This window comes from Melospiza melodia, chromosome 14, assembly GCF_035770615.1.
Source record: "Melospiza melodia melodia isolate bMelMel2 chromosome 14, bMelMel2.pri, whole genome shotgun sequence".
In the NCBI taxonomy this organism is placed as follows: Eukaryota; Metazoa; Chordata; class Aves; order Passeriformes; family Passerellidae; genus Melospiza; species Melospiza melodia.
In genome coordinates this window covers 7,155,817-7,177,905 of record NC_086207.1, presented here as the reverse complement: position 1 = coordinate 7,177,905, position 22,089 = coordinate 7,155,817, and the positions used below count along the sequence as shown (strand labels likewise).

General features: G+C 41.3%; 1 protein-coding gene across 12 annotated transcripts in view; it reads left to right on the top strand.

Moving 5' to 3' along the window:
- TENM2 (teneurin transmembrane protein 2) overlaps positions 1–22,089 on the top strand; it is a 615,620-nt gene that overhangs the window by 479,462 nt on the left and 114,069 nt on the right. For 9 of the 12 annotated variants that reach the window (XM_063168602.1, XM_063168601.1, XM_063168600.1 and 6 more), the window contains 2 exons: positions 9,123–9,236; positions 20,592–20,797. In XM_063168602.1, coding sequence (XP_063024672.1) covers positions 9,123–9,236; positions 20,592–20,797 — 320 coding nt within the window. The remainder of the gene's footprint in view (positions 1–9,122; positions 9,237–20,591; positions 20,798–22,089) is intronic. The other 3 variants (XM_063168605.1, XM_063168604.1, XM_063168603.1) reach the window with 1 other exon arrangement.

The following is a 22,089-nucleotide window of genomic DNA, read 5'->3' as shown; positions in this document are numbered from 1 at the left end:
GCTCAAAGTGGCACAAAATCAAAACATTTCAGTAAAGAGGAGTGAGAGAAGCAAAGTGGAGGCCTGAGCCAGGGATCCTTCCAATCCCATCACGGTGGGGACTGGGAACAAACACCCACCAAGGTACAGCTCGTGTTTCTGGGCTGCAACTCTGCTTACCCAGCTTTATCCTGGGATTTGGGCACATCTTCCACTTCTCCCTGCCCCCAAAGGAGCTGCAAGTGTGTGTGAGCTTTTCAACTATTTTCGGAAGTAGAAAAACTGAAGATGGAAATAGAGGAATGAATTTTCAAAGCGTTGCATGGCAGATAAGCACACAAATCACATTACTCCTAATGGGATTTGTGGGTATATCATTCATGCTGTGCTTTGAAAATCCATTCCATTCAGTTTATTGACGTGCACAGGGAAATAAATCAGTCAGCTTGGAAGGGGGTGATCAATTTGAAAAAAAAAAAAAACAAACTTACTTTTTTTGGGTCCCCCTACTTCTTCTGTGTGAACGCAGTGACAGTGAAGCATCTTATAGCCCTTCTTCCATCTCCTTTTAAATCTTAAATAACATTTATCCAAAAGAAAGCAATTAATTCCTAGCAGAAGTTTTCCTGCTGCTGACAACAATACACTCACTCATAGATCCTTTCTGATATTTCTATAAAACGTTTCTTGGGCTGGATGCTTTAAAGCGAACATCTTGTTCTAAACAGTTTATTGTCTAAAAGAGTTCACATGCTGAGGGTGAAATTATGCCCAAGGATTTCTTTGTTATGTTTAAGATAGTGTCATATCAGCTCTGCTTTCCCTTGTGTTTTCCAATGGTGTCTGCATTTCCCTGGTGAGCAGAGGGAGCACAGCTGACACTGGGCTCATCCCTCTTCCGCAGCAAGGACTGTCCAAAGCTGAGGGTCTGCCTCCCTTCCCCTGGCTCATGTCCCACAAATTTGGGTGCTGGAATTCCCAGTTCCCATGTCTGTGTTTATAGGAATGCTCTGGGTGAGAGAAGCCCAGAGCTGGGTTCTCCCTGCAGCAGTGAGGAGGCCAGAGGGAATGGCAGCCTGAGATCCCTTATGCTGATTTTTTATTGAACAATCCTCACAGCTTTCCTCCTGAAGCCAGAAAATACACTTTCTGTTTCAAAAGTTACAAAATGTTGCTGTTGTTGTTGTTGGGTTTTTTTAAGTATAAAACTATTGCAGATGTCAGGCACAATTAACAAGAGTATAAACCTGTGGCTGGGTAACATATAGAAGCTTGTACATGGGTAGCAATATGAGCTTAATTCAATTGATAGAGAAGTGGAAAAAAAAACATGCAACAAGATATGAAAATACACAACAGTGCCATTATAGTTAATGGAATTTTCCATTTTTAGCATTGTAAACTGCAAAAAGTGACTCTGAGAAGTGAGAGGTCTTGTTCAATGTTATGGGCAGGATAAATAACACAGCAAAATGGTTCTTTATTGTGCTCTCTAGGTGCAATACAGGCAAGCCTATTGTTTTAATGAAAATAGTGGTATCTGTAAATTCTGTAATTGAAGTTGTGGATTTTGATAATGCTTTTATGGAGTTCCCAAATGAACTTTTAATTTAGATTTATTACAAAAACGTAGTGCACAGCAAATAGCATACTGATGATTAAGATGAATTGCTGAGAATGAATGACCTTGAAAATAAGCCATCTATTTGTTGTTGAGTTTCAATGGTCACAGTCAATAAGCAGGACTTTTTGCATATATTCCACAAAATAAGTATTAAATTTACATCAAATCATCTATTTTTGAAATGCTACTTTAACCTTGCCTACAAACAATTGAGTGGTCTCAAGTAGAAGAGGCAGTATAATCAAGAATACATCCAAATGTTTTATATGAGCTCTGTAGGATTCTGAGTCATTAATATTAAAACACAGGTTCATAAATACCCTAAGTACTTGTAGTCCAGAGAGTGATGCATTTTTTAGCTGATCTTTGATCTCTGCTGTCAACCCTGTAAAAGTTAAATTCTTATCTGCTGTGGCCCTGAGATCTCCAACGAAATATTTTGAAAATGCATCTCTCATAATTATAACTGACTCTGCTGTGCTATTAATTAGATTATTTCCCATTGTACTGATGCACAGCTACACTGGGTTGTGACACCTGCGCAAAAGTTGTGGCACATCAGCAATTGCCATTTATGTACTGCATTCTCTGCCCAAAATCATGCTGCTTCTAGGAAATGCTTTATGGCATTTAAATCCCAGGGTTTGCCTGAGTCATACTAAACACTCCCTAGATTGCCAGGCCTGGTGGATGGGTAGGGTCATGCTGCATCAGCTTGTATCAAACACATCCAGAAACACTGGGACTGCTGGAAACACTCCAGAGTGCTGTGTATGTGTAGAATCAGCTGTGTTGGGTTAGATATAAGTCAAGTTATCCATTTGTGTCCAGCACCCAAAAATGGTTAGCTTGTGAGAAGGACAAATCGTGTATGTACTCTGCCCTACTCATTCTCCAACGTCTGCTCATTCTGAGTCTTTTCGGAGAGGAGAAACAATAGCATAACAATACTCCTTGCTTTGTTTATACTTCCCATAATGATTAGATGTTTGGCTTACTTGAGATTATGATCTAGCCCAAAATTTTCCTTGATATTTTATATTAGTCAGCTCAGAAGTCATTGTTTTACATGTGGAGTTAAAATTACTCCTCTCCAGCATACTTTTATTTTACGTGTTTGAACTTCCTCTACCAATTTCTGGCCCAGTTGCTCAGTTATTTTATGTCCTTGTGCAGTTCTCAGTCAGGTCTCTTCTTGAATAATGCATTATCAGCAGCAGACTGTGCCCCCTTCCCTGCTTGGCCTGTTTTCCATTTGGAATTCTATCATAGCTATGATAGGTTTGGACTTTTTAAACTCGTACTTTAGACATTCCTGTAGATAATATAACAAAAGGGGCAGATGTCCACCCAGCAAGCCATGTGGCTTTTGTTTTGTTTTAGAGAAAGGCGTGGGAACGTGATCAATTTCTGTGACATCTCTTGGATACCTCAGGAGAACTCTGGCATCCTTGTCACAGTCACATGAGGTATTCAAGGAAGAATAGAAAGTTCTGACACTTCTGAATTTTAGGAGAGACGTCATTGTTCCTCTAGCAAGGAGAGGTGCTACTTGCTCATGTTGTTTATTTTAAGACTGCTCTTTTTAAGCAGCAAGACTCATGTTCTTTGATAATGATATTTCAAGCACTTTAATATATGTTTAACAGGTGGATTGCAGACTAGAGCTCCTGGAGACACTGTCCCTTTCTGCCAATAGGAGAATATGAAAGTGCATAAATATAAATGTGAGCTCTCTTTGACACACTTTCCTTAGCCCTTGTCAAGGACCCCTATCCCATCACAGCTTCATCCTGACAGGGCTTGTACTGCTCCTGCTGCAAATGTGGCTGCAGGCTGGCCAACAAAACTCTTGAGCAGAAGGTGGTGCCAGTCTCTTTAAATCATCTGTGATTTATTGAAATCCTTGTCTGGCATATGTGTTGCCATGTCCAGTTTTTATGGGAGAGGACTTTTACAGACTGTCTCCAAAAGGAGCACCTTCAGTGCAGCCCATGCGACAGAGCCTCCCTGTCCTCTGTTCAGTGCCTGTTCATTGTAAGGTACATTAGCAAAGTATGGATCTCAGCTGCGGTTTAGTTCAGCAAAATCTGATCATTTGTGTGTTTGGGAACTGTGTTTCAACCTCTTCAGATATGAGGAGCTGGGAAAGGCTTCTCAGCACTCCTCAGCAGAGCCCTGAAAGCTCTGGTCAGAATGGAGTGGAGGGTTTGCAGCCCTGCACAAGTTTTCCCCATGCAGTTCCCCCATTGCTCTTTGCTGACTTTCAGCCCCCTGCTATTCCTGTCTCGGGCATCTCTTGAGGAGAGCTTGTCAGCTGTGATGGATTGTGCATTCATTCTGTAATGGGGGCAAGTAATCACCGGGGAATAGGCCTAATGCACTCGTTTCACTTGTGACTTGGGCTGAACTTGAACCTCTTTCTCCAGAGGAATAATAAAACTTTAAATTACTATGTTTCTAATCTTTTAAGTAACTGTTATTTTGTGAATAATAATTGAGATCAGTGAGATCAATTTCTGGTATTCCTCAAGTTCTGCTGCAGGATCAAGAAGTAGTAACTAATAAAGGACCATGAGTCTCATCTTAGTAAGATTTAATATGAGTAAGTATGCAATAATGTTTAATTATTTTTCAATTTTTGGAGGGGAATACATTTATTCTTTTCAGGTTCTTTGGGTACCCATCTATATGCACCTAGAAGTGCAAAATACTAGATACCCTTTGCTTCATACAAACATTGTAGTGCCCTAAAACAATGTTCAGACCATGTGAAATAAAAAATAGATGTGAAAATAGGTCTGTGAATATAGATGCTATGAAATTACCATTATGCTGAGATTTATTAGGTACCTTTTGTTTCGTCATGTCTGTGATTCATTAGACCTGGCTTGGAAATTAATTTGATGTTGCTGAAAACTACATAATAAATAACAAGAGTTGCATCATCATTCACCTCATGAGTGGATGGAAAGGAAACTCTGAACATTTCTGCTCCTATAACACAATGGCCTTGGAACAGAAAATGTGCTTTTAGGGTATGTTTGTTCACGTTGTTCATGATTTAATAGAGTGATCTCTTGTTCATATGAAAAGAGGTTGTCCTGCTCCAGACAGACACTGGATATATCCTGACAAAGCCATGTTTGATGGCTTCATTGTGGATGATGATAATTCAGGGGTTAATAAGCATGATAGTTGGAAATTAAATTATGGAAACATCCTTAATTCTCTTCAATTGTATAATCTTCCCATCTTTTTGAGTTGCTTAGGGAATACTGAACTTTCCAACAAGGAAGCAGTGTCTATTTTACAGACCCGTACTGGGAGGATGCAGTAGGAGTGGGGGAGATGATGGATCATTAGCCTGCATGTTTCTCCCTTGAAGAAATCAAGGAAAGGGCTAAGTGAAAATCCTCATTGTGCTCTGCCTATTGGCAGACACTGAGCTGCACTACAGGGAGATCTCCAGCTCCCAAAAACACCAGAGGTCTCTCCTTTTAGAAGTACAAGGTCAGGAGTGACAAGAGCACAAAGACAAGACAGAGAGCTTCCTGAGCTTGGGAACCACTGTCCTTCAGACAAAACTCTGACTGCAGTGGGCAGTGGGTTCATGGCCAAAATGAGAGAAGACCAATGAAAGAGGAATGTGAGGACACCACTGAGTTTAGAGAATCTCAATATAATTTGCATGTAAGTTCTATCAATTTCCTTTGGATTTGTGTACCTTTTGGGACTTCTTAAAATAATATGTGATTCACTCTAGCAACCTCTATCTTATGTAAGTCTTAGACTGATCCTTGGCAGCTCTGCCACCTGGAGTGATGAGCCAGGTCTCTGCTTTTGTTCTTGCTGGGCATGCAGGTTTTGCTTCCAGGTGCTTTTGCTCTCTGTATCTGTATGGTGCTAGAGTGGGAGTGAGAGGTTGATTATTATTTTTTACTTAAACCTCAAAGGTTTTTCTTCAAAATTATTGTTCCTGAATTATCATGTCTTAAAGAATATGAATACACTATTCTGAATTACTAGATATTAGTGTAAATGAACTCTATAAATTCTGACAAGCTTAGTGTTTGAAAATCAAGTTGAATATAGAAGAACTTTGAAAATATGCTTAAATGTTGAGGTGGAGGAAAGCAAACACAGAAAAATAATACCTGTAAGTACTCTGCAAAAATATAATTTGTGGATACACAAATTGTTATTGGGAAAAAAAGCAAAGTCAGTTTCAAACTAGAAAAGAACAGCAGCAAAACCAGCAAACAGGCACAAATTGACTAGCCCAAATTTCTCCTCTGAGACACATGCACTCAACTTCTGTGTGGATCCCCACATTTCTAATTAAACGGGCTTCTACTTATTCCTTTGCTGGAGGCATTTTGTTTGATTAACAGAAGGAAAGGTTAATCATATAAATTTGCCATCTCACAGCGTTGTGAGGCAGCAGAGAGAAGGTTTCCCCTTGTTCCCCCTGCTCAGCTCTGCTCTCTGCTCAGTGCGGTGCAGACACAGAGCTTTCCCCTCAGGCCCCTGTGACACACTTTTCTCCACTCATTCCTGGTGGAAAGGGAACATTCCTGGTGTTTGTGACTGCAGCTGTCTTAGTGGAAGTTTGCAGATCACCTCACGGGTGTGGGAGCTGTGCAGGAGATCCTCAGCCTCCGCCAGGGATGGAGCAGACCTGCAAATCCCTGCCCCGTTAGGAAGGAGCTCTAATTGCTCCTACCTCACGTGCATCCCTGATTAAAACACAGTTATTAATGAAACCATGGTGTGCTTGGAAGCAGATGGATCACAGGTAGTTTTTAATACCATGTTAATAAGATCTTTTATAATTCCCTGTCTGAATTTACCTGGTAATTATAAGGTAGCAACTATAATTTTCTTGGACAGACTATTAGTTGTGATTTTTTTAATCTCTCTGTTGTAAAGGCTGGTTCACACTTGAAGCAGCAGGCTTTCATCTCTGCAAGTGACCTACATTTATGGTTATGCTCACAGTAAAATAAAAAAAAAAAAAAAAGGCAATTTTGAATAGACACACTGAGAGTATAAAACACAAAAGTCTGATTCTCCTTTGTGACTTGTTTGCATTGTGGGGCTTTGAAATTCACTTAATCTTTATGTACTCTTGGCTTTCGGGGCTGGTCCGGCTGAATCTGGTGCCTGTGCAGGGAGTGGGAATTGCTGAGAGCACAAACACCCTGAGCTGCTCTCTGCTGTCCCAGCCCCAGCACAGCTGCCTCTGCTCAGTGGGGATAAGGTGCACTTTGGTGGGTTTGAGCCTTGTGAATGAATTTTCAGTTTCCTTTGCCATACTTAAGGAAAAAAAAAAAATTCATTGCTTGAGATTAGAGTAAAATAGCCTTTTAAAATGTTTGTTTTGGCAAGACAAGTTGTAATTGAACAATTAATTTGATCCCATAGAAATTTATTGTCTATTTTCCAAGGTTTCTTAAACATTCTGTACAAATAAATTTTGAATAATTTCTTTGCAAAGCATCCTTTTCAGGTTCATGTCTGGTATTTAACATACCAGAGGTTTTAAGGTATTTTTTGTTTGTTTTTCTGAGCTATTTTGACATAATAGAAACAAAACTTGCAAATTCAGCATGAATATGAAATCTGGCAGCTGCCCTCTTTGCAGAAAAGGTTTCCTGATTTTAGTTACTATTCTTAGATAGCTGCTCAGACATTAGCCATAGGATGTCCAGGGGAAGATGGTGTTAGGAAAGATATCTTGCTCCCCTGCTGCTTTTGTCAAAAATACAGAGGTTAAACTCTGCATAGATTGCGTGCTGAGAGATTTCCAGGGGTTGGGATGGATGGATTCTGGGGGTTGTGGGGGATGCTTTTTGTTTTCTTGGGGCTTAGGAACGTACATGTGAATCACTCACATCTAAATGGATTCTGAGGTTATCTGAGTGGTGGCTCCAGCACTGTAAATGGCAGTTTCTGTGAGGAGTGTTTTGTCTCTCCTATCCCTAAGATTTAGTCTTTGAACAGAGTGTGTGGCCACTGCTGGGCTGCTTGTAACCACTATAATCACTTTGAATTGGATGCAAAATATCTGATAATCTTGTGTGGCTCTGACACTGCAGAATAGAACAATTCTAAGGGTGCCCACAATATTTTTTTTTCCTGCCTGCAAATTGGCAGTGAATCCTCTCAAACACCTTTTGACATAACTGGAAATGCTGTTCCCTGTGGTATATAGGTTACATACATCCTGTGTAAGCAGAAAGATGCAAAGAAAAGGAAAGCAGCAGCTTTGGTGGGCTTTATCCCTCACCGCTGCTCTACTGTACTGAGAGTGCCATGGGGATAATGTGATGAGAGTATGCAGGTAGCTGTGTTTATACAAGGTGAAGATGCACATAAATCCACTGGCTGAATGATTCAGACCTGTCAAGTCTCATGCATTATGCACAGGACTTATTCAATTAGCCCTGCCACAGTGCCTATAACTCAGGCACTTGTGCAGGGCGTGCTTGGCCTCGCTCCCACTGCTCAGCTCGAGTTGCAGGTGCAGCTGCGCAGCCTCTGACATGGACACACGGACCAGTCCCTGGCACAGGGATGGCTGGAGAGCCATGGCTATGAGCAGGCAAACCTTCACTGCCCAGGGTTGTTACGGGATTTGGGGCAGTGGTGTCAAAAATCTGGGAGGTGAAAGGATTGGAGCAGCCCTGGCTTGGTCAGGGAAGCTCAATCTACAAAATGAAGATAGAGGCTCTACAACGGCTCCAGAGCGAATGAGAGTAGGGGCAGGTTGGGTGCTGGGAAGAAATTAATCTCTGTGAGAGTGGTGAGGCCCTGGCACAGGTTGCCCAGATGAACTGGAGATGCCCCAGCTCTGGAAGTGTTCAGGGTGAGGTTGGACAAGGCTTGGAGCAGCCTGGGACAGTGGAAGGTGTCCCTGCCCATGGCAGGGGATTGGAGCTGGATGATCTTGCAGGTTCCTTTCAGCCCAAACCATTCTGTGTGATTCTATTATCCTAATGTATTGATTTAAATAAGTTGTACTAAACACAGAATAATTGCATTACCAAGTCACTACTTTACACAGGGCTAAAGCCAATTTTATAATCAACATATAAATTACCACCTATAATTTAAACTCGGAGCTGGTACTTGCAGCAAGTAGTGCTTTGTTTCCCGAGATGTGTCCCCGCACTGTGTGAGTCAGGAAAGTGGCTGGCTCTGCCCAGAGCTGTGAGCATTTTGCTTTTTATATTTCAGTGCCACACAGATGCGCGTGAATCACCAGGGATCGCTTTTTTTTATTTATTATGGGGGGGAAGGGGGTGTTTTTTGCTGCTGTTGCCGGTTCTGTCAGCACATCCCCATCCCTGCGAGCCGAGTGGCTCTGGGGCGTTCCCGCGGGGCGCTCGGGTGTCCGCGGCCGCGCTGACCGCTGTCTGTGTGTCTGTGTCCCTGTGTTCGCTGTCTGTGTCCCCTGTGTCCCTGTCTGTGCCCCTGTGTCCCCGCTGACTGCTGTCTGTCCCTGTGTCCGCAGCCATGCACCTGCTGGGCCTCAACTGGCAGCTGCAGCCGGCCGAGCCGCCGACCTTCAGCAACGGCCTGCGCCCGCCCGGCGACGACGGCCCGCCCGCGCCCCCTGCCGGCAGAGGTGGGTCCGCGCCGCGCCCCCCGAACCGACCCAGCCAGGCCCGGCCTGGCTCGGCTCGGCCGAACTGCCACGAGCCGCCCCAAACCCCAGCTGAGCTGCTATAAAAAGCCCCAAGAGTCCAGCTGAACGGCCCCAAAAGACCACCCGAATTGCCACGAACTGCCCCAAAACCCAGCTGAGCTGCCACGAACCCCAGCTGAACGGCCACGAACTCCTCCAAAACCCCAGCTGAGCTGCCACAAACTGCCCCAAACCCAAGATGAACTGCCCCAAACGGCCCCAAAACTCCAGCTAAACTGCCCCAAAACACCACCCAAACTGCCCCAAAACCTGAACCGCCATAGTGCCTCAAAACCTCAGCTGAACTGCCACAAACAGCCCCAAAATGCCACCTGAACTCCCACAAACTGCCCCCAAACCACCCCAAAATGCTATCAGACCACCCCAAAATGCCACCAAGCCTCCAGAAAACACCCCAAAAAGCCACCAAACTACTACAAACAGCCCCAAAATGTCACCAAACCCACAAATAGCCCCAAAACGCCACCAAAACACTGGCAAACCCCCACAATCCTCCCCAAAATGCTGCCCAACTGCCCCAAAACACCATCATGCCCCAATAAGTCACCCCAAAAGGCTGCGAAACAGCCCCAAAACACCACCAAACCCCCACAGATTGCCCCAAAACGCTGCCAAACCACCCCAAAATGCCACCCATCGTCTCCCTCCCATGGCTCTCAGCACGCCCCATGGTCACACCAAATCCTGCAGGTTCTGGTTTATCACCAGTGAAGTTGTGGTAGGAGGATGCTGGGGAAGTGCTCTCAGAAATGTGTTGTGTTTACTGGCTGCATGCTCTTTTTCCAGGCATAGCTTAGAGATCCCAAAGAAAGAGGAGGCTGAGGGAGCTGGGGCTGCTCAGCTTGCAGAGGTGACTGAGAGGAACCTCATTAATAGTGTAAATATCTGCAGGGAGGGCTCAGAGCATGGACCAAGCTCCTCACAGTGGTCCCAGCCAGCAGAACAGGAGGCAGCGGGCAGGAACTGGTGCTCAGGAAGCTCCACCTGAACAGGAGGCAGAACTCCTGTGCAATGACCAAGCACTGGATCATATTGGCCCAATCTCCCTCACTGGGGATATTCCAGAACATTTAGGACACAATCCTGTGCTCTGGGGTGACCCTGCTGGAGCAGGGGGATTGGACCACATTGACCCACTGTGATCCTTTCCAGCCTGATCCATTCTGTGGAAAGCAAGCATTGTAGTGCTTGAGAGAATTCAAGAACTGGCTTGCAGCCAGGACCACATCCCTGGTTCTTCTTTCTCAGTGAATTCTAATAGCAAACACCAAGGACAGCAGAATTTGACCCATGGTAAATGGCCTGTCTTGTGATATTAATGTGAGAAATTAGACAACAAATGGTTTCTTTTTCTCTTAAAGAAAAACTGTGTTCCAGAGGAGGATGACAAAGATGTGGCAGGGGAAATAAGTAAAACCTAGAACCAGAAACACTTTATTAAACTGAGAAAACCTGTGTTAAAAACACAGAGAAGTTACATGTCACAAAAAGGATTTTAATCATTTAAGTTGAATGTTTTTTACAGGTGAGGTTCAGGGATTTTCTTTGCTATATCACAGTAAGGTCTTCTCTGGTTATTATAAAAATTATGGGGAGAAGGCAGAACAGAATGTTACAATCAGACAAAGCACCTCCCACGCTTTAGTGGGCTGGGATGGTGGATGGCATGACTGGAACAGAAGTCTGAGCACTTGATTTTTGTCAGCTGAAATGTCTCTGAATTCTGTTCAGGGGCTGAGCACTGCTTTGCACTCAGGACCTGTGTCTCGTGTGAAACTTGGTAATTGCCAAAGCAAGTGTTAGAAGCAAATGCTGACACAGGATACTTGTATTGGGAAAACAATCAGTTAAAATAGACTTGGGAAAGGAACCTGAGTTGTTCTTTTATGAGTTTGATCATTTAATGGATTTGCTTCTTTTTTTCAATAAATGCTGCTGCACCTCAGCTTCTCCATGTTTTCCATGGAGGATCTAGTTTTTGCGTCCTCCTTGTCATGAAATCCTACATCCTGTTAGTGCCAAAAACCTGAAAATTTTTAGAAAAGCATTCATTGGCTTGGCTTTCATCTCTGGCTGGCTGTAGGTGAAAGTGCATGAGCAGCACATCCCTAAGTGCAAGGCAGAAGGTTTTCATTGCTGCTGAACTGCCTCCAGGTTGGGCACAGGTGAGAGACCCTGTGGTTTTGGGCAGGAACCTGAAGAGCTCAGGTCGGCAATTATGGTCATTTAGCAGACAACTGCAGGGCTTTAACACCTTTCCCAATTCCCTCCCTGCAGCTTTTTGTTGCCATCTCTGTGCAAATATAGGGCAGCAGGACTGCAGGATTGGAATGGGCTCATCTGCCTGGGGCACTTCAGTGCAAATTCTGGCAGTTTATCCCAGCCCCACTCTAATTAGCTTTGCACATTTGAAGAGGCTGAGATGCTGTTTTGGGAGTGGTAGCCTCCTGTAGAGGAGACAAGGAGACAGAACTGCTGGTTATGTCTTAAATTGCTGTGGTTAGCTTTCCTCAGAGCATGTTGGAAAAGTTTACTTGTTCTTCTGGCATTTTGTAGAAGGTTGCTGAAATGCTGATAAGGTGGGGGAAGGAGGAAGAACAATATTTAGGCAAGTAATCTTCCACAGTGGAATAAAATGAATGACAGGTTTGGGTGAACACAAGGAATATCGAGAAGACAAATTCCTAGAGCAGGGAAGGGTGAAAAGTTTTTCTACCTCACCTTTCTTTTTATGTCCAAGTTAAAATTGCTATCCCAGCAGTTTTTAGGAAAAAGCCTCTGACAGCTTTTAACACAACAACCATTTCAGGGCTCTGGCTGTGAAGAGTGACCTTTCTATAATTGACACAACTCAGGATGAAGCCATTCTTTTCAAAACACGGGTCTCCCAAAGAAACCTTTAACCCCTACTCTGAGAAGGGCCACTTAAACACAAGCTGTGCCTACTCAGCAAGCAAAGCATTTTAAAGTAGAGCAATTTGAAAGGAGGAAAAAAAAATAAAGCAGGTATTCAATTTGATCTGCCGGTTCCTTATTAAGAGACTAAATTCTGGTAGGAAATAATAAAACTGCAATTTAAGGGGAATGTAAATTACTTTATTACTGCATTTTCCTATCTGAATGAAAACAAAATTCACTATTAAGATAACACAGTTTCAGGTTTTTTGTAATTACACACTACATCTCACTAATAGTGGGTATGTCTGAAAGGAGGAGGCAAGTGCAATGGGCAGAAAAATTCCCAGCGCTGCTTTAAAACTGCAAGTGAAGTCCACCATGCTGTGAAAGTTGTGTTCAAGTAGGGATTTAAATTAGCAGACAAAAATTCCTTCCTAATATGGATCATAAGGCAGTAACCCTTCATAGTGCATAAAACCTCAAAAATTGATACTGCCTTGGAATTTCTATGGGGATGAGATAGATTATTATGACATTAAAAAACTTTCTGAGAGTAAAGCCCATTTATCTCTTATGTTGCATAAGGATAACGTTAGAATTTGGGTGTAATAAATCTAAATTAAGGGGGAAAGTGGGGGAAAAGAAAAGAGGCATGTTTGGGAATAATTGCTTCTTCAAAAAGCAGTGAAATAGATGACCTTATGGGATTTATCTGTATCTAAATTCTATTCATCTATGCCAAAAGTTTTCTAAATTTATGTGGTGGGCTAGACACACATTTCCATAAAATCTGTGACCATGTTTCTAATTGACAGAATACACCAACACTAACCCCAGCTGAAAACCCATATAAAGAATGCTTTGGTGTCAACTTTTTCATTTAGGACATATTGTATTTGATGTGCTCACAAATATAGCAAATTTTATAGTAATTCAAAACTGTCTAAGTACTTTTTATCTAGATTGTTTGCTATAGTAATGCTCTAGAAGGCTGAAAAACACAGGAAGAGATTGTGATCTCTGATTCTAGAACCTCCCATTTTAAAAGACACCAAAAGTAATTGTGGACAGTTGTAGAAAGATCAATTTAGGTACAATAAATATGCTGACTATTTGGAAAAAAGTTGATATTAATTTGTGTTTTGATATTCACATAATCCAGGGTTTGCTTCTCTTTGGATGAACCAACCTGATCCAAGCTCATGCTCAGTTTGAGGTACTTCACAAAGTCTACCACAGTGCATGTGGATTTCAGAAAGACTTTTTTTTCAAAAATATTGCAGTTATTAAATATTAAAGTACTGAAGTGTCATGAAAAATACTTGTTTCCAGATACCAAATTCAGAATTGCAAATATAATGTCAATAATGAAACGAAGAAAGTTTAATTAGCTGTTAAATTTGGCACCACCTCACTTGCTTAAGCTGTGAGAGAGAGGAAAACCAGATTTCTACTGATGTAGCAGAAATTGTCCTTGGATGGATGTGGGAAGCTGAGCTCAGCAGTCATTGTGGAGCTGTACAGGTTGTCTTCAGCTCTCTCCAAATGACGCTGAGAGCTCTGCCAGATGCTGCAGCTGCGAGTCACATTCTGGGCTGCACACAAATTGTTTTCTAATAGTTCAGATATTTTATTAGCGATGCAGCACACAGACAGTGCTAAAGGAGTGACGGGATTCTGAGAGGGGAGGATGTGCCATCCTGCCAGAGGGACGAGCTGGGGCTCAGATGCCAGCAGAGCAGCTCGTGAGTCACTGCCTGAGGCAGCCGCGCTGCCCCTGACTGTGCTCCTGCCGAAACCCACCCAGCACACCGTGCAAGGGCTCGGCAGCAGCTGCAGGGAACTCTCTGTCGCCTTGTAAAAGATAAACTCATCCCTCATTAACAATGTAAACAACATGAATCTCCCGGTTCTGCTGTTTCCTGTCAGACGCCTTGAAACAGACGATCAGAATGTAATAGCAGTCAGTGTGTTTTAAATGTCACTTCTCTTACCTTCCTTCAGTTTAATCAAGACAAGCCATCATTTTCCAGGTGGATTAATCTTATTAAGTATTTATGTGGCTAATGTAATGCAGATCTTAATTAACACGTTAGCAAGCAGAACTGTTAAGATGGAGGCTATGAAGGTTAGCAGATGTGGTCTTCTGGAAATAGACCAGACTTAAGGGCTGTCTCAGAAAAGCAAAGGATTTGGCTAAATTCTACAGAAGAGGAGTTTTAGCTTTGTGGGTGTGTTAATGGTGATAGCATGAGTTGCTCTGTTCAAAGTTAAGTGATGAAGTTTGGTAAATGTAGCAGGATATAAGAAAATAAAGATAGTGTAGAAAGTAATCTTATCCATAAGGAGTTGCAGCTGGGCCAATTATCAAAGATTAGGAACGGGCCTGACTTTACCAGGCCACAGCTCTGACCAGTGAGAAGAAGATGCTATAAAAGAGTGGGGTGGCTGGGTAAGAGGGGAACTGGAGTCAGTTTGTGAAGGAGAAAGAGTCAGTGCTCTGAGGGGGTGCCCATGAGAAACACCAAGAAGGTATGGAACTTTTGTGATAAGGAGACAACAGTATGGAACCCCTGTGATAAGATGACAACAGGTATATGCCGTGTCCAAGGTTCCAATTCTAGAAGCCCTTACTTCTCACTCAGGCACCAAAGAGATGAACAATCAGAGATGATTGCTATCCTGATCTAGAAATCCATACTAGTATGTCTTTGCTCTTTGTAAAATGCAGTGAACCAACAGATCTTAATTATATTTTGGTTATAATTTGCTTTTGATTCTGAAAGCAATGGCTCTTGTGAAGCCATACTGACATGAATGTGAAGATGTGCCTAAACTTTTAGGTGTATCAGGTGTGTCATGTTTTAGTAAAAGCAAACTGCTTCATTTCCCTGCACATTGGTTGGCTGCAGCTGAGCCAGAGCCGGGGTTTTATGCAGACACTCACTTTGAAGATTTTCTTTCCTCTTTCCACAATAGGTTTGGTTTTGTACTGGAATCTGTTTTTCAGGACTTCTGAAAGCTCATACACTCAGAAGCTTCCTTCCTCCTCACTTTCCAGAACAGAGCTCATTGGTGCCTCAGCATCTTGAGTGTGACTGAAGTTCAAATGTGCCACAGCAGCTCCTGCAGACAAACTCTCATTGCCTGCCTTTTTAGCTCATTGCAGCTGAGGGAATTTGTTTTGCAGTAGCAGTCAATCTATTGTACACATTCCAGAGAAAATCTGTTCTCACCTGAGTCCGAGGGCACTTAGGTGATAGTAGATAATTTGAAGTGTAAGTTCATACAGGGAGTTGTCAGTATGGTAACAGTGCATAGCACTGATTTTTCCACTGAAGATATTTGTATGGAAAAGGCATTTTCTACTCTATTTTATTTGCCTTACTGGAACAATAAGACATGTCTGGCCATATAAGTAGCAAATTTACTTAAGGAAAAAAGTTAAACTATCGTGCTGAACCATAGTAATTCTCACACGGTCTCTTTTGGCAAAAAGTCAGTGGAGTCTATTTTTATATTGAATGGTTTCCTTTACACAGCTGTACCATAAATTTCTTCAGAATTCCAAGTCATCTGTGAAAATCCCTGGCTATATAAAAGAACAGCAGAAAAATAAGCTAGATAAAAAGATAAGATAAGCTATGTCTCTAGCAGTGATTTATTAGAAATATAGAATTACAGGAAAAGAAGGTAAAGAGAATTTAACCAACCCTGATGATATTTATTCCTCATATTTAATTTGAGCTTGTCCACATTATCTTGGTAGTTCATTTCAGATCCACTGGAATGGTTATTCTGCTAGGTATTTTTCAAGAGTGCCATCAAGATGCAATTTGCAGTCATCCCCATGATAGAGGCACACAGCCACAGCACTGGAGTTAATTGCTGTTTCAATGTGATGTCTGTAGTGTGACACTGCTGGTAGCCAGATTTCATTTTTATTTTTAATTTTAGCTACAATGTAGGATACTGTAGTTATAAATAATCAAGTATATCTGGTTGCAGTGTAAATACAGCTCTGCCTCCATGGCTGACACTGCTTGACATCAGTTAAATCAAAGGCTGACTGGGTATGTCCCATCCTCTGCCACCTTGAGTCTGACCTCCAGCTCACAGATGAGACCTGCTGACAGCTTAGCAGGGGGAGTTTGCATTGCTGTTGTCGTGGATTGCCTGTCTGATAGCTTCAAAGGCAAATACACTTGAATGCTAAAAACAGTCTTTTCAAATGTATATGCCAAAATAGTAATTCAGCTGGGTAAATAAAACAGCAGTTTAAATGAATAAGTGTTATTTAGTTGATGAATATATGTTTGACTGCGTGATTGAAATGGCTCCCCTGGGTAAGATGAAGAAGTATGCTTTTAAAACTCTTTTGTAGATGTTTATAGAGAGAAAATGACAGGGGAAAAAAAAAATCAAGTATCTATGGAGTTATGAGATAAACATAGAACTTTACAACAGTCACCCACAACAGAGAGAATGATCTTGGGATTCATTTGTTCACAGCAGCATGAGTAGTTTGGGTTGGTCTTTCTTCACAGATTTGTCAGTTTGTCACATCTGTACCTTCACTAAAATGCAGTTGATGCTCTTTGAATGTAATCTGCAGTGGTCCATCAATTGGAAAAGCTTCTAAAAATAGCTGGAGGGGAGTGAGTCAGGTGGCAAGATACATTCTCTGCATTAGGAGGTGAGGACTGAAGGGAGCTATAAAAAGTTTGAGTCTCTAGTGACATGCTTTGCCAGGGAAGCTGTTAGCGCAGAAAAAGGCTCTGCAAATACAAAGTTGGGATGATGGTCTGCTTCTCAGGTTTAAGAAAAAATCAACTTTAGCCTATTAACTGAGGTAGATTCAGTGGTCATATCTACTTTGCATTCCTTTATATCCTGGGAGGAAACAGTATGAAGAGGCCACTACTGAGACACCTAGACACCTCCTGTAATATTTATATTTACTGCTCTGCCTTCCTCATCTTCAAGGTGAGGACTGGTCATTGTTAATAATTCTGTTTTACAAATAGGCATCTGAGAGCAGCAAGATCATGACCAACCCAGGTGCAATGGCAGTATCAGAGCAAGGAGCAGAGCCAAGATGCTGTCACTGGTTTTGTGTCATACCAACAAGGATAATTCAGCAGGAATTTATGAGAGCATGATTCAATAATGCATAATCTTTAGAGTTTATTGACATCTTGGGGAACTTAAAACTTTATAAGTTGTTAGCTAAGCTTGCAAATATGAAACCTGGGTTTTAGTATAACTTGAAGCATTTCTAAATTTTGTTATTACAGCATTGTAATGTAGCTCCATAAAAACAGGATGCCATGATTTAAATTCTTAAAAGCAAAAGGAAAGGATCCTTTCAGCATGCCAGAGGTGAGGCAGCAGCTGTTCCTTGCAGATGTGGCACAGGCTGGGTATAGAGCATTCTGAAATATTCTGAAACACTACAGAAATACAGACTGAAAAGAGTCACCCATCTGCCCCATTCTTTGCTGCAGGTTAAATATATCTCAGCCACTTCTGAGAGCTGATCATCTAACCTGCTCTTAAAATCCTCTGCTGGGGTGAACCCCTGTCACAATTCCCTTCCCAGGGAGATTTTCCTAAGATGTTCCAGGAGGAGAACTAGGAACCAGGTAATTTGTGTTGTAGAACAAAATAAAAGTGTATCTGTGGGGAGATGCTTCCAAGGGCGATATCAAACCGAACAGAATCATTTCAGTGTTAGATAAACCTGAATCAAGTCTCTGGGCTCAGTAATAACTGCAAATTCAACTGTCTTATCTGCAGTTTTCACCAATTTTTATTTCACCGTGATAACTTCAACCTGCTGATGAGAAATTCAAAGGAATTGTCTTGTAGTAATTTTTTGGAGGAAAGTCTGACATCCAATATATTTTTTTTTACCTTTGCACGCTGAAGTAGTATGAATGTAACTCTGGTTTTCCTGATGGCTAAAGTTTTATTATTTTAGCTTAATTGATATATTTGAGGATCCTTGAATCCTGAAAAATGCCCTTTCCCACAGAGAAATACAAAGCAGAAATTTGGATATCCAAAGGAAACTAAGGGTAAATTTATCTAGAAATACTAAAACCTTATCCTCCATTCGAATTAAATTTATTTTACAGTTCTATTCTATTCTACAATTTACATCTTTACAGTTCTAGAGAATACATAATTATATACATAATACATAATTAGCAAAAGCCATTGACAGTTTTGGAGTTTCTTTAATAGCCAGTGAAACTATAACTGCCAACACAGACTATTGTGGCCTCTGTACATTTGCTGCACTGGATAATAATAATAATTCCTGGAAATAGCTTTTGCTTTGGCTGGTTGGCTATGGATATCTTGCTCCTGAAGAAGAAGGTTCTTTACAGTGTGTCAAGGAGCCTTTTGCAAATTAGATATAGTTTATATTCATTAAAGAATGCTTCCAAAGAAATTATTTACAGCTTACTTTTAAATATTGAAAAAATACTCATTATTTATTACCATATGTTGGGATTGTGAAATAAATGTAATGTTCTCAAAGGAGGTGAAGGTGCCTGCAGTCTTTGCTGACTTCCCAGCTCTGCCAGTGATAGTATATCATGCCACAGGTGATTTTTGGTGTGTTCTCTGCCCCTGGTTTTCCTCTCCATGTAGGTGGGTGAGAACTAATTTAAATTCTAGTGAGGTGGTGCTTGCCTTCCTTGAGATATCCTCTGTTGCAGTAATCTATTAGAAGTGAAATTCTGTAGTTTCCGTGAAGCAGGATGTGTTTGGATCTGGTTGTTCTCTGTGGCACTAAGGGCACATTGCTGGACCCTCTCAGCCATTTTTCCTCCTTTTTGCAGCCTCTTGGTGCAGCTTCTCCTGCCTTCCCTTTCTTTGTCAGTGCTGTTATTGTAGACCCATTAACATAGAAAATGAAAAAACAAACAAGTTGCCAAAAGCTGTAGAGCAGTTGGTATTCAGAGCATTCTTTTACCATTTCAAAACACTGCCAACATAGTATCTGTTTCATTATGTACAAGTGTAAGTGCTGCTAACACAGATAATTTAGAATCTATAATTGAAACCGTGCTTTTGCTGCTCTCTCAATTAAAGATAGTCAAGACAGAAAAGCTGTTATGTACTTACCTGCTGGAATTATATGTTGTTCTGTGCCATCCCATTACATTCATACAGTGCTGGAAGGTATTTCAAAAGTAACTTGCCCTTTATTGAAAACAGCATTACCCTACAGCAGAAAAACCCGCATGAAGTAAACAGAAAAACCCCCATGAAGTAAACGCTTTTTACAAATGCTGTCAGGTTTTATCAGAGGTATCACTAGCATCCAGTCTATGGTAATAGTGGTATTAGTGATACCTTTAAGTTTCTGTGATTGTAAACAGATATTTTCTGTGGTTGTCTGGTTTATTATAGTGTCTTTGTAAGAATTTTTAAATGGATTTCTCACCATGTTGTTTGGGAATACAGAACACAAAACCAAGCAATGCTGCATACTGTAGCTTAAAAACACTGCTAACTCCATGTTCTGCACTCCGTGTTTAAAATATGTGTAGCCTCAGAACCTGTTCAGTTGAGAACAGAAAGGATTTGCACCATATTTTAAGGGTTGACTATTTCATGGGCTGGAAGCCAGAGCACTCAACCAGAAAGGCCTTGTATCTTGTCTTCAATAATGCATGCTGAAAAACCAACAAATGATGGATTTTAACTAACCAGAGCACAGGGGAAGAAGACTTGTAGATAGACCCTGCTTGAGGCAGAGAAAGCTTCAAAGGCACTGCACTGAGCTGTGCTAACTCTGTTTCAAGGAGAAGATGCACATTAGAGCACAGACATTGTCCTCTAAAGCCTTTTGTGTGCATTTCATTTCTTCTGTCAACTCTCTTTTCTGTGACCTAAAGTCTATTGGACTACTTCAGTGAAGAAAACAGTGGTAATAAAAATTTGCAATCAGTTCATTTACATTGAAGTTACCCTTCATTTCACCTTTCTGGCAAATTTTTATACCCCAGTTGTGTACAAGATGCAACTGAAAAGAGCACAAGGAGATTCACGTGTGCTTAATTGACTCTGCTGTTGCTGTTTGATCACTGAGGAGCAATCACAGAATTAAAGGGTTTGAGGGATGAGGAGATTGCTGATTCTCCATGAAAAAAAAAGAGATTTGCAGAGTTTTTGCTTCAAATATAAGGGCCAAATTCTTACATCCTGACTGGAACAGCAGGCAGATTGCATCAGAATAAGAAAGTTACAGTTTGATTTAAGAGGTGTCACTGCCACAGATGTTAATCTTGAATGAATAAAACTACCTGCATTTAAACCAGTTGTCTCATTTGATTTATATTTGCTTTTGTTTTACAGGACCATGGGTCACTAGGAATAGCAGCATAGATAGTGGAGAAACAGAAGTTGGCCACAGGGTCACCCAGGAGGTGCCCCCAGGAGTTTTTTGGAGGTCTCAGATCCATATCAGCCAGCCACAGTTCCTGAAGTTCAACATATCCTTAGGGAAGGATGCTCTTTTTGGTGTTTATATAAGAAGAGGACTCCCACCATCACATGCCCAGGTAATTTATCAATGTGTTTGTCGGCTTTAAATGTCAGAATGCAAAACTTAGATCATCTTTGTTGGGTTTATGTTGGAGTTTACAGAATTCAAGTTTTGGGATTTCCTGAATTCCTTCATTTGTCTTACTTGACTGAACCACCCTCATCTTAACATTTTTGAGTTGTTAAAGCAATACATTTATAAAATAGGAAATTATGTATTTGCTATTCAAATGTGGTGTTAATTCTCTGGTATAATCTTGGTACAAACTGGGATAAAACTATCCAGTTATCTGTGAGACAAAACTGATGAGTTGAAGACCAAAATCTTTGATTAGACTTGAGAGTAAAGGAGTGAGGAGGTTGATTTGGGTTTATTACCTCTGCTTCTAAGAATTTGTGCAGAAGGAGCTTTGGCTGTGCAAAATTCATCAGCTTTCTGTAGTAAGCTGTTTTCCAATGTTCTATGAGTTACTGCATGGGTGTGTTTGAGTGGTAAGAAATCAGCATCAGCAGTGCACAGCCCAAGGAGGGGAGGATCTGGTCAGTTTTCCATGTTAGCATATGCTGTCCTGAAATTTGATACAAAGGCTGGAGAAATTGGGAAATTGCAGAGGGCTGCTGACTGATTTTCAGTCATTTCCAGCCATGCAGGCAGCACAAAAACTATATCTTCAGAGAATGTGTTCCAGGGTGGGAGCCTTTCTTCAGAATGTTTTGATTTTGGCTGTAAGGCTTCATTCAATATGCTGTCTTGAGGGTGAAATTCTGTCTGTGGATCTTCAGCTGTTCCAGTGAGGTCATGGCATAATTCGTTGCACATGTCTCAATTCAGAATTTTAGTGCTCACTTACCCTATTCCACCATGAATAAAATGGGAATTTATTTAAGGAAAACAAAACAAAAGTATAAATCATTAAATGAAAATTACTTAGGGCAACCAAAGCTCTGAAGCAATCACCAAAGTTTGCTGTAAATACAGGTTAATTTTAATTTTTTGACTAAGACATGAGGGAGGTATACCTGTATCTTTTACAAGAAATCCAGTTGGAAGTAGTTGGTAGTACAAAACATTTTCTTTTAATTCAGGATGAACTTTATTTTGCAGATGTATTTGTTCTAGGTTTCATTATGATGTTCTCATCTGAGAAGGCTGTGATCAGGCAGAGTTTTTTTTTCCTCTGACTCCACCTCACATGAATAGAATAGAAATTTTGTGACCTTTCTGTTAAATTAAATAATGAGAAATATCATCTGTGTTTCCTGTTGAGCTGGATTCCTCCTCAGGGTACCTGCTTTCCAGTATTCTGAG